Source organism: Dermochelys coriacea, chromosome 16 (genome assembly GCF_009764565.3).
Source record: "Dermochelys coriacea isolate rDerCor1 chromosome 16, rDerCor1.pri.v4, whole genome shotgun sequence".
NCBI classification, from domain to species: Eukaryota; Metazoa; Chordata; order Testudines; family Dermochelyidae; genus Dermochelys; species Dermochelys coriacea.
This window is the reverse complement of record NC_050083.1, coordinates 8,508,636-8,521,740: the sequence shown is the minus strand read 5'-3', so window position 1 is coordinate 8,521,740 and position 13,105 is coordinate 8,508,636. Positions and strand designations below refer to the sequence as shown.

General features: G+C 43.4%; 1 protein-coding gene and 1 long non-coding RNA gene across 21 annotated transcripts in view; one reads left to right on the top strand and one right to left on the bottom strand.

Moving 5' to 3' along the window:
* Positions 1–5,242, top strand: part of TNC (tenascin C) — a 107,324-nt gene extending 102,082 nt beyond the window's left edge. For all 20 annotated transcript variants that reach the window (XM_043499098.1, XM_043499092.1, XM_043499094.1 and 17 more), the window contains 5 exons: positions 130–281; positions 998–1,094; positions 1,303–1,464; positions 3,226–3,389; positions 4,000–5,242. In XM_043499098.1, the coding sequence (XP_043355033.1) occupies positions 130–281; positions 998–1,094; positions 1,303–1,464; positions 3,226–3,389; positions 4,000–4,110 (686 nt within the window). In that variant the 3' untranslated portion in view covers positions 4,111–5,242. The remainder of the gene's footprint in view (positions 1–129; positions 282–997; positions 1,095–1,302; positions 1,465–3,225; positions 3,390–3,999) is intronic.
* On the bottom strand, positions 1,801–12,802 carry LOC122456937. Its single transcript, XR_006276117.1, has 3 exons — positions 12,473–12,802; positions 5,264–5,328; positions 1,801–2,021 (listed from the first exon to the last, which is right to left on the bottom strand). It is a non-coding gene; the product is annotated as an uncharacterized LOC122456937 (long non-coding RNA).
* Between the last annotated feature and the right edge of the window lie 303 nt (positions 12,803–13,105).

The window sequence follows — 13,105 nt, the reverse complement described above, 5'->3', positions numbered from 1 at the left end:
AAATAGATTCATTTGCCTTGTCACCAGAAAGAGCTCACAAATTAATTACCTAAATGACAGGAAGATGCATCCCCTTTTCATAAATGATTTCACAAGCGCTGTTCTCTGCTTTTTTTCTTTTATGTGCAGCTGGACTTCTCTATCCTTACCCTAGAGACTGCTCCCAAGCTCTGCTGAATGGAGAAAGTACCTCTGGACTTTACACCATATATATGAATGGAAACAAGTCACAGTCTGTAGAGGTGTATTGTGACATGATCTCTGATGGAGGTGGATGGATTGTGAGTATCCAGAACCTCTATGTCACTCTTGCCTTATGCCTGAGTCAAGAACATGAGACAGGGCCCAGCCTCAATCAATTACTGCATTATTAATGATGTTGCATTAATGTGCCAAAACACATGGGACATTTAACTTTTCGTTCTAAATCTGACTGCAGTCAGGGTGGGAGACTGAAGCAGACGTGCAGCCAGTTCCAAAGCTTTGCAGGAGATATGAGGCCTGAGAAGGATGCATTAGTTCTACCGGCACACTGAAGGGTGGGTAAGCAGGGCAGTAAAAACAGAGGCAAGAGGAACAGCAAAGTATGGTGCTGAGAATCTGTGGAATTCAAAGAAGCCAGGTGGGGCTGAGAGTCTGAAAAGTGTCAGAGTGAAGGCAAGGAGCTTGAGAAATATTGAGGCTTCGTGGACAACAGGTTGTAGGATACAGAAGGACCTGGCAATAAGGCTGAGTGATATCGAGCTTTGAGGGAGTGCTAAGAAAGCAGAGGGCAGGGACTACCAGGCTGCAAACTATAGAGGTGGCTTGGTGCCCAAGAAGAAACATGGGCCTTGCTTTAAAAAAATGTTCAGTGGGCCTGCTAAAATCTGTACTAGCTTGGACTGAAATATGTCAGTGCCCATGTTGCTTTGACATGGTTGGTGTATGGAAGTCCTTAATGTGTAAAATTCCTAACTGTTGCAAATATAAAGCTACTGGCATGTTGGGGTTTTAGGTGTTTCTGAGGCGCCACAATGGAAAGGAGGATTTCTACAGGAACTGGAGGACTTATGCTGCTGGATTTGGGGATCCCAAGGATGAATTCTGGATAGGTAAGCAATTACCAAGAGCTTTCTGAAACAAAAGAGAATGAGTCACTTGTAGGCATGACAGCCATGTTGCTGACCACAATGTTGGCTTCTCTAAAGAGGCTCATGGCAGGAAGATGTAATATGTGGTAATAAGGCATTAGGACAGAAGATCGAGAGAGAGGGAGACAACACAGTGGTTCTTTACTCATTTATCCATTCATTACTACAGGTCTGGAGACCCTCCACAAAATCACTTCCCAGGGCCAGTATGAGCTGCGTGTGGATCTGCGAGACAAGGGCGAGACAGCTTATGCTCTCTATGACCGGTTTAGCGTGGGAGACTCCAAGACCCGTTATCGGCTAAAAGTGGATGGATACAATGGAACGGCAGGTCGGTTAAAACTCATATTTTTTCAGGCTGGAAATAGGCCAAGAAAGGAGTGGGGGAGGGAGGGGCTATGCATTTCTCCATATCTGGCTGGAGCTACAATTTCCTTCCACTTGGTTCAGAGCAACAACTTCTGTGTGCAAGCGATGGGGATTGCTATCACAGCAAGTAAGTCTTTTGGGCTGTGGGGAGATTTGAAAATACAAAAGGATCACTTTCCTCTATGATTCCATTCTCAACGCTCTGCTCCTTCAGGTGCCACTTTTTATAGCGTGCTTACGACCGAATGTAAACAAACATATTAAACAGACACATGTCTCATGCTAGCAATGCCTCCCTGTCGTTAATAGGGCTTCTAATAGCTTGCTGCAGCGCCATTTGTTAAGAATGTGCCGCTGGTGCCTTGTTATACCAGGCTTGATGATGTTCCTGAAGAATGCCCCTGCCTCCTTCAATCCCATTAAACGCAGGCCTGCAGCTCATGTCCAGCCCCCTCGTTGGCTTCAGTGTTGACAGAGTAAGGACCAAGGCTTAAATCCTGTGGCATGGGAGCGTAAGGGCTTAAACAAAAGAGAAATACTGTGATTCTGTTGTGCATGGCCACAGAAAGAACTCGCTGGGGACTATGCACCTTGAAGCTGTCCACGGTGGCTCTCTGGATAGCTGAGTAGCAGGGACAGGAATGTGGCCAGTGACTTAGCAATTATGCAGCTCCATTAGTCAATCTCCCCCATTATAGGGCAAATAGACTGAGGTAGAGGCTGCTGCTTCAGCTCATGGGTTACAGTAGCAGCATCACTGCTGTGCCACCAGCTGAAGGGGAGACTTTGTTCCATTAGTGACCTACACAAAGAGCCCCCTGCACTGTCTGTTCACTCTGGCTTTGGACAGGGGACCAGGGTTGAGCCCCGAGTCCAGGAACTGCAGACATTGGCCTCAAAGCAATTTTACACAGAGCCGTAGAAGTGACCCTGGAGATCAAATTCACTTCAGCCAGCTGTGGAGTTGTCAGATCCAAAGGACACATTGCATAGAATTAAATTGGTTGAGTGCATTTGTGAGAGGTAAACGGAAAAGGCAATTGAGCATCTGCCAAGGCTGAAGTTAAAGGTCTTAGGGGTTCTTTGTTTCTCCTGATAACGTTATTGACATCTAAAGTAGCGTAAGGAATGTAGTGCCCTGCTCTGTTGCAGCTGTTAAGCAATATAACATTGATTCAAACAAGAGAAACGCTGCACCTTGAGGGCTTGAATCTTGGATTCAGCAAGTGCAGTGAGTGAACGGGGAATCCATTTAAACTACTGAGTTTTAAAATGTATATATTTGTCATTTTTTTAAGTCTACATACCAATTATGTTTAGGTCAGATGTTCAGCTGATGTAGATCAGCATAGCAAAGTTGACTGGCCTTTGTTTACTTTTGATATTTATTTTTAGCTGAGGTAGGCCTGAACCAAACCCTCAGATCTGAAGCCCAAGAAGCTTGTGGTGGGTTCAGAATCTGGATACAGAGGCAAAATTCACAGTGTGGGTGCATCTCTCCTTTATTTATTGGCAAATAGCATTTCAAGTGAAAGTCAGGACCACGGTTTCAAAGTGGTCTCTGCAAAACTTGTGATATGCCCCGCCAGTTTTTCTACAGGAGCAACCAAGGTATTTTATGCCCAAAAACTCAGAGTTGTCCCTACCCATTGAATCATTTGCACATGCAGAATAGAAGCCAGGTGAAAACTCTGACACCATTCTCTTTGTTTCTCCTGTATAGGTGACTCCATGACCTATCACAGTGGACGGTCTTTCTCCACCTTTGATAAGGACAATGACGCTGCCATCACAAACTGTGCTTTGTCCTACAAAGGTGCTTTCTGGTACAAGAATTGTCACCGAGTCAATCTGATGGGCAGATATGGGGACAACAGCCACAGTCAGGTGAGTTTGCCATTTGAAAGCAATGTTACATAATGATCCACCAGGCATGGAAATGTAGGAGTGGCCATACCAAATCAAGTCACTGGTTCATTCATTCTGTTAGTCAGTCCCTTGTTGTGGCCAATATATAGTGCTTCAGAGAGACAGGAGAAACCCCATCATTAAAATTAAATGAATCGTGGGGTGGGGAGTTATATTAAATCACGTTCACCAAACGAGAATCACAGTTCAATCGATGCAGGAATCACTGTGTGAAATTCTATAGTCTAGGTTGCATGGGTCAGATGAGATGACTATAATGGTCCGTTCCAGCTTTACAGTCTGAATTTATAATGCAGAAATACTGGAGAATAATATATACTGCAACCTCTCTGTTATGAGGTTAAAGAATAGAATAATACATGTACAGGCAGCATTGCCTAGTTGATAGAGATCCAGACTGGCAGTCAGGAGACCTGGCTTCCGTTCTTGGCTCTGTTGCTAGCCTACTGAGGTGACCTTGAACAAATCATTTCACCGCTCTTGTGATCTATGGCAGAAAAGTGCTATATAAGAGCCAGGGATGCAGATTGTACTAATATGAGGTCATGTTGCCTGTGTGTTTTTGCAGGGTGTTAACTGGTTCCATTGGAAGGGCCATGAATACTCCATCCAGTTTGCAGAAATGAAGTTGAGACCCATCAGCTTCCGGAATCTAGAAGGGAGACGAAAGAGAGCATAAAACTCAGAGATGGAGGAAAGTTTGGGAAGCTGGGTGGGGGTAGTGGTAGGGTTTTCTGGAATAACAGGGGGGAGGGGGAGATAAGGCAGCTGGTAATCTTACCAAAGCATCAATGACGCTTGGCCTAAATGGGGCTCCTTCTACAGTCTGAGTGACCAGCCTTATGAAACCACAGCATCTTCTGCAGACCAGCTTTCGCTGCCCATGGTTAATGCCCTTCACACCAAAGACAACAATCTCAAGGGTTCTGTATTGATTTTAGATTTTGGGAAGGGGGTTTTTCTCAGAGAGGTTCCGTGACAAGATTCTTCCATGGTCTCTTGGGCAGCTCAAGGGAAGGGTGGGGGGAAAGGCTGTACATTTGTAGTTTGAGAACCAGCCATATTTTACACATACAAGTTTGTATGATTATCATTATTATTATTATTATTATTGGTCGAACTTCTGTTGGTCATTGGAAAGCTTTTTTTAAATATATATATATATATATATATCATGTATCGCAGAGAAAGATGGGGGAGGGGAATCAATTTAAACCATAAGCAAAATCTTAATTTTATTAATATAATGACAAAATAATAATAATAATGATAATAATAAGCTACATTTTTGTCATGCTTTCCGAAACACAGCAGGACAGTGTCTGATTGTATTTTTTTTTTTAAATAAAGCACAATTTTAAATAAACCTCTACATTTTCTTCATGCATCAACTTTGTGCACGTCCAGGGTATATTTCCTTAAGTAGGGGAGTAAAGAAGGCTGAGAATGATCAGGATGTTAAATTTATTCAGAAAGCACGCTCCCTTTTGTCAGTGTTTGGGTGTAAGTATTTTGGTGGACTCCTTGCAATGGAATGCTTGGGAAGGTTTTTAGAGGGTGTTCCTTTTTTCCTATCCAGAAGCACATTCGCCGTGCCATTTAACTGACTGACTCTTGCTTTCAACTAGGTGGGAATCACTAACAAAACAAAACCAGCAACATGCAAAGGTGGGATTAGCTACCAAATGGCGATGCGGAACACCTGTGTAAATAAAGGGCTCCTTTTAAAAAAAAAAAAAAAATGAAGCCTCTGTGTAGTTCCTCTGTACCATACTCTTTGATTAAAGACAATAAAAGACCTTTTGTTTTAACCCCTGGTCTCTCTTCCTTACCTTGCTCTCTCCATGCTCCTCAGTTGTGGGCATCTGACTCTTCCTCTGCCATCTCTGGATTGTGGCTTGGAAAGAAAATGCTTGCTCTGTGAGCACAGATGTGAGCAGATCTGTTCTACCAAGGACTTCACGCTGCTGGCCAAGGTGGTTGTGCCTTGTTGCAACAACATCTTGCAAAACTCTGTCCAAGAGGGCCTTTTTTTTCTCCCTGAATACCTGAAGTTTTGATATCACATCAGAGCTAAAACATGGTTAGGTTAAAAATACATGTGTGATTAGCTAATGATATAAATATATATCTGTCTTCCACCACATTTCTTCCTAAAGGCCTCAATGATGCCACAACACCTCTTGCAAACATTTTTACCAAGCCCTGTTCTTTTCAAGCCCCCCAATTACAAGATTCTCCCCTCTCCCAGCCTACAAGAGTCTTTCCATAGTGTAATCCTTTGAAACGGATCAAACCCAGTTTCCATTACAGCTTTTCCCTAATGTTGTTGATCCTTCTCTGACCCAGAGCCTGTGGCTGAGTGTACGAATACAGATGAGTACAGCCGGCTCATCCAGTTGGGGAGCTGCATGTTAAGCTGATGTGGAGATTCTGCTAGACCAGTGGCAGACGTATGGCAGACTCCTTGCCAGCAAGCTCTCGCCGCTCACAGCAGTGCTAGCACTGAAGACACTTTCCCCTGCCTCCTCGGTCCCAATCTTTTACAGGAGAGACTAGAGATTGAAAAGGAACAGGAGAGTGTCCTGTTCAACAGAAAACTTCCCATGAGATAACTCATAATGTCTATGAAACAATCACTTCTGTGGGTGTGATTCAAAGCCCATGTGTTCTGGACGAGATTTTGGAAGAATCAAGGTAGAGACAGCCCACTGAAGAAAGCATACCGGACTTTATAAAAGCATCATGCATGGTTGGACAGCTCACTTTCTAGGGGAATTTCAAAAGCACCTAAAGGATTGGCTTTTGACGGGACTTATGCTCCTAACCCCCCTGGAAAATTTAAAAAATATTCCACTTTGGCAGAGCCCTGCTGACATCCATCCAACAGCTGGATGCATTCACTAAAGATGAAGTGGAAGGATAGCCCAGTGGTTATTGTGCTACCATGTAAATAGGAGACCTGGGCGCAATTCCTGCTCCCCTACAAACTTCCTTGTGACCCTGGGCAAGTCACTGAGGCCTAGATCCTCAAAGGTATGTGATCAAGTATACGAAATAGGAGTTTGGTGCCTAACTACCTTAGAGGTTCTGGGATTTAGTGTCTCTGTGCCTCAGTTTGCCATCTGTACAATGGGGCTAATGGCACTGCCCTATCTCACAGGGGGGAAGATAAATACATGAAAGATTGGGAGGTGGTCAGATACTATGGTAATGGGTAGGGGGAGTCATATAAGTGCCTTAGAGAGAAAGATGTTAGTCTTTTGCCTTTAACCCTAACTCTCTTAGCATGTGAATGAAAGGTTGCCATTCACTTGGGACACAACAGAACCCAGCCCACATCTTCATACCATGTCTCATAAAGAAGGAAAAGACCTATCAGCAACGCCTTGTTTTAGACCCATGTTTTCTTCTGTCTGTACAGAGGTACAGTTAATCCATGGTTACTGCAGTCATTTGGTTGGGTCAGAAATTGCTGAACTGAAACAGTATAAAAAAGTGAACAAAGATACTCAAAAAACTCTCATCTCCCTCTTATCCCCCTTCATCATCACTTGCATCTTTGCTGTTTTATTAAATTGCATCCTTCAATTGGTTTCTTACATTTGCACTTTGGCTGCTTGACAGCTGTAACATCCTGGGGGCATTCCCCTGCAGATTCCTGGTCAGGACTTTGGAGCAACTAAAGAAGAGACTGCCTACTAGCGAATCCATCCAAGGTTTTATGCTGCGAATGAATAAATGTGGAGAGTAGCCAGCCACTGCTATGTGACTACCTAAGCAAAGCAGACATGAGCAATAAATCTCACCATAATCTGCCTCACCATCAGGTTTCAGTGCCCACGTTTCTGAAGCAGCCTACAACAGGATGTGTTGCAAGAACCAAGACAATACAACACACTTTTATGAGTCTTCCACATGACTGTTTCACACAATGCACAAGTTACTCACCACAAAACAAATGTTAGACATGGAAAGTCAGAGAGTGAAATGCAGGGAGGCTGTTAAATGAGTTAAAGGTTGATAACAGAAAACACCTTTGTGGGGAAGTGGCTAAGTGTTTTGGCTGATACTAGCCAATGATTTTTTGAGGGATCTTTTTGTTCACATCTTCCCCCATCCCAACATCTGGTGGGGACTCACACTCTCTCTCCCACGCTAATTTGTTCAGGCTTCAGCTAGCATTATTTCTATCTCTTTTTACCAGCAGATGGCACGCTAGTTCTATCTTGCATTATAGCTGAGCGCCCTCTAGTCGCAATTAATGTACCAGGCCTTGTGTTTGACTGCACTTGTAAATCCTTCATCTGTTAGCATCATCCCCACCATGCCCATGTTACAAGGAGGTACTCCTGGCCCAAAATTCAAAGCTGTTTAGCCTCTCTTTACATCTCTGAATCAGAGTTCCACTTGGCTAATCAATCTAGGTATCTTGCCAGTTCTAGAGTATTGAAATGAAACTAAGGGATATTGGTGAAAGGTGCTGGATTACACTCCTCATTGATATTTGTCAAAGCAGAGAGTGACCCCTTCAAATCATAGGTACCAGAAAAGAACAGCAAAGCATTCATTGTTGGCTCACACTCCCTCTCAAGTCACACAGAGATGGCTGAATACTACACAGACCTTTCTTCACATTAATGTGAAATGTCACTGAATAATTTTGAATAACAAGCAAATTTAAGAAACTCACAATTTGCTTGCAGACATTCAGCCAGCAAAGAATTAGGTGAAATGCATAGAAGTGATTTCCTCATTACTAGAAGCATCCCAAAACAACCTCTATCTCATCATTGTGGTGTTATGCTAATGGCTTAGATTTCATCTGGGAGATCCAAATACAGCTGGTACAGACCAGCTTAGGTTTCCACCTAGTCACAGAAGTCATGCTAATAAACTGAATGGAAAAGAGATGATATTTCCAGTAATTATTCATTGACAGATACCTTACCTGATATTTTTTCAGGTCCACTGGCTAGCAAGAAATTGGCAAAACCTCAAAGTAATGAATGTCAAAAGAAAACCACTGACCTAATACAATTTTGATTCAGGATAAAAAAAAACATACTACAGCATCTTTTGTAGGATATAGAATGCTCTTTCTCGCTGTCCCGCCTTCATCCCTATTTTTAATTTGACAAAGTCATTTTGCAAAAATTATGAGAACACTCTCAGCTTAAAGTTAATGTAAAACCTGGCAAGATTGATCTAGAGACTCATCTAGGTTATTTTTTTTTCCAAATAAGAAATTAGAAGCCACTTTCAAATTAAGTCATTGTGGATAAAATTCTTAAAAGTTCCTGAGTAGCAGCTGTGTTAGTCTGTATTCACAAAAAGAAAAGGAGTACTTGTAGCACCTTAGAGACTAACAAATTTATTTGAGCATAAGCTTTCGTGAGCTATGTGAGCTGTAGCTCATGAAAGCTTATACTCAAATAAATATGTTAGTCTCTAAGGTGCCACAAGTACTCCTTTTCTTTTTAAAAGTTCCTAAGTGACTTAGGAGCAGGTGGGCCATATATTTAAATGAATTTAGATGCTGAACTATGCAGGTAGATGCCTAATGGGATTTTTAAAAACTCCTAGGTGCTTAACTTCTATTGGTAGCAATGGACATTAAGTGCTTAGGCACTTGAAAATTCTACTAAGCATCTATCTGTATCTTGAGGTGCCTAAAAATCTGATCCTAATGCCTATTGACGTTCATCTCCCATTGGGAGATAAGTGCCTAACCTGCTTAAGTGCTTTTGAGAATCCCACTAGATGCCTTTCTCAGCTTAATCACCTAGGCCCAGATCATCAAAACGATGTAGGTGCCTAATTCCTAGTGAAATCAATGGGAAGATCTGGGCCCTAAATACACTGGAACATCTGGGCCTAAGTCCCTTTTGAAAATAGAACTTCGGCTCTGCCCTTATGGTAGCGTGTAGAGGATAAGCACAACACATAGCAAGTAGCTTCAGGCTGCGTGAAAGGCTCCAGCAATGGGGACAGGCTCTGGCAGGTGCCAGAGCCTTTCTCTGCAGTAGGAAAAGGCTCTAGCAGCCAGACATTACAGTGCTAAAAATAGCAGTGGAGCTGTGCGCGGCACTGCATGGACGTGTAGAGAGCCCATATATATATATACACTGGGGGTTCAGGCATGTAAGGCGTCCTACCTGTCTCAACCATGCCTCCCCAGCCACACTGCTACTTATACCTGTTCTATCTGGACATGCAGTGTGTGTACTCCACACACTGTAAGTGTGGACATACCCTGACGGTACTAGGGCAGGGATCGGCAACCTTTGGCACACGGCCAATCAGGGAAAGCCCATGGCGGGCTGGGACGGTTTATTTACCTGCAGCATCTGCAGGTTCGGCTGATCGCAGCTCCCACTGGCCGTGGTTCGCCGTTCCAGGCCAATGGGGGGCTGCGGGAAGCAGCGTGGGCTGAGGGATGTGCTGGTCGCCGCTTCCGGCAGCCCCCGTTGGCCTGGAGCAGCGAACCGCGGCCAGTGGGAGCTGTGACCAGCTGAACTTGTGGATGATGCAGGTAAACAAACCGGCCCAGCCCTCCAGGGGCTTTCCCTGTAGGGCCGCAGGCCAAAGGTTGCCGATCCCTGTACTACGACATTTAGGCACTTTTAAAATTTTTATCCCTGTCTCTTTTTATTTGTTTTTAAATTTTTAACCCTTTTTAAAAGAAAGTCTTGATTAAGATGTTTAATTGATTAATTGGATTTAATTGATTAAGACCCTTAGGATGTTTAGAAGGAAATTTGACACAGAATCTGGCTTGAACATTTGCGTTACCACAGTGCCCAAGAAATGCTTGCAGTATATCAATTGCAGGAACTGCTCAGACCCTGGGGAACAGTATGATTGGTCCAATCCAGAAAATAAACATGTGAGTAATTTTACTTATGGGAGTTGCTTCCTCTTTCGAGAAATACAGAGAAACTCCTCCAGTGGAAACTGCACAGTCAGAAGGGGTTTGGGAACTGGCTTTACTGGTGGTGGTGGTAGATTTCATGATGTGAACATTATTGAAAAGCCCTTGCAAGCTATAGCTCAGAGATTGGTGATGGGTATGGACAGGGTTTATAAAATTAAAAGATTGCACTTCATGTTAGAATGGAAGATTATTTTGTTATTGCTTCATCAATCTTAGCAGAATTTATTTTTGCCTGTGTTGTTGTCTAGTTAAATAGTAAAACAAACAAAGCAAAGAGCCAGACCAAATGTTTAAACATAAGAGTCTGAACTAGATATAGTATACATCTTCTCACAAGAGGCTTCTCCCCTCAGAGTCACCCCACGCAAGAGCTTCTCAGAGAAAATTCATGAGATTGCCTGCATACCTGTTTACTTCCCAGCATGGCTTGAGACAAGGTAGCCCTACTTCTTGGACCCTCTCCTGGATAGAAAGGGTAGTACAGCCGGTTATTGATGTCTATAACTGCAGGACCTTTCTATATCCTGAGCCGGAAGGTTTTTTTCCATATGTCCTTCAGTCATTCTGAGGTGGGAAGGGGATTATTATTGTCTGTTAAACAACGTCAACTTTCAACTCGGGGTGTCTTTCCTTAAGAAGGTTTGAGCAGGGAGATGGGTGTAGTGGGAGACATGGGAGGGTCTGAATGAAATGAAGCTTTGTGCTTGTCTGTGTAACTGAGAGTCAGATCCAGAGAGAGGAAGTGATATGCCCGAGGACACGCAAAGAATCTGTTGCAGAGCCAGGAAGTGAACCCAGATAATGAGTCCCAGTCAACTGCCTTAGCATTTATCCATACTTCCTCTGTTCATGCTCCCTGCCATAGTAATTGATTGTGTAACCCCCTGAGATTAAAGTTAGCAGGGTTGCTAATGATTTTGTAAAGAAGGTTGGTGGGAAGATAAATGGAGAATGCAGGTGATGATTAAAAATGAAGCAAAACAAATAAAGCTCAGCTCTTTCCTCTCACACCAACTCACAGATCTCCCCCAGGCTATAACTTTTACTGCTAAACTAACATAGAGAGGTATACACAAGCATTTTATGGTTTGGAGAATTTTGTGTGTGTAAAAGAGAAACTGGGGGAAAGACAAAAAAATTATTCATTTGTGCTGATCCCAGTCTTTTCAGCAGCTCCAGTGGCTGGTGAGGATACCAGTTCCATGCAACACGTCTCACACAAAACATTTCTTTGAAAATGTCTGATCAGGAACTCTCATAACGCCTGTCTTTGTGCGTATAGCCTCCCTTAGGGTACTTCCCCGCCTGCCTCCACAGGTAAAGAAATCTCAGCCTCCAATGCCAGAGAAGCTGTGTGTGGGTAAGACACATACGAGTCCTAATAAACAAGGTCTGATTGTCGCAGAGGAAGTGCAAGCAGACATCGTCCACAAAACAATACAAATGATCTTAACTCCTGGAAAATGGGCAGCCACATCATGAACGAATGACTACTAAAGTAGAATCTCATCAAGATAACAGGGCAATGTCTCTTGTGGTGAAGAAAAGGAAGGGTTAGATGAGAGGTGCGGGGAGCCTCTCTGGAAAAAAATGGAAAAAGAGAGAATAGCTTTGCTTTTCTAGGCCATCCTCCTCTCTCACAAACCACTCCTGGCTTTTTGGGAGCTCAAAAGCAGCGTGGGAACTTCAACCCCATTGATTTCAACTGAAAGGCATCCGGCACTTCCACAGCTAAGGAATTTCCCATTGGGTTTGAAATGGTTCACCATCCAGTTTACACCCCATCACTTTCCTCCTGCAAAGTAACACTTCACTCATTTACTCCACAATGATTTCATTTGGATTTAGAAACTTTATGGCATTCACGGGGGAGAAAGGAACAGCCAAAGTTAATCCTCTTTTGCCATCATGATGCCTATGTATTTTATAGAGTGTTTTTTGAAGAAGAGGGGGTTGGGTATGAAAGAAAGAAAAGTTATAACATTCTTTTCCATTTATGGGCAAACTGCTCATCCCTAACAAAATATAAAATCCCCATTTTTCCTAATCTGCCATCCCTCATGCCACAATACACACACCTATACCTGCACACAAACCCACTTACCATGCTGTCACTTTTGATGTGTAGAGGACTCCTGCTCCCACTGAGATCCACACCTCGTACCTTCTGCAGTTGCTGTTGAGGAGTTGCTTGGATGGGGAGCTTGGCTCTTGAGTCAGGACAGCTTTCGAAATTTCAGAAAGTTTTTGGTTGAGATTTTTCAAAGCTGACTAAGGGATTTGGATGCCTACCTCTCATACATTTTTATGTGAGCCAGGTGGCCAAATCTCTCTGAAAACTTCAGCTGTCAGTTTTTAGGTATCTGAAAAAAAGGTTTTTAAACTTCTGAAAGGAACTGTTTCCTCACAGGATGGGAGATCCCAAATGGCACCCATGCAGTGATGGTCCCAAAGCTGGTGTGAGGACTCACTCTTCACAGGAGGCAGGGGTGGGGGTGGGAGGGAGGATGTAAAATGGCAGCTGTGCAGTGTTACACCCACAGGACACTGCAGATCACCCAGCCATCTGTCTGACAGGCCCACCACAGTTTCCAAGAGAAAGACGCTGCCACCCTTGCTCACACTGAGTAGTGTCTTGAGTAGTCCCACTGATATTAATGCACTATTTGCAGAGTAAGGTACTACTCAAGGTGTGTGATTGTGGTAGATTCTGGTGTGGTATAGCATGTGATGTATT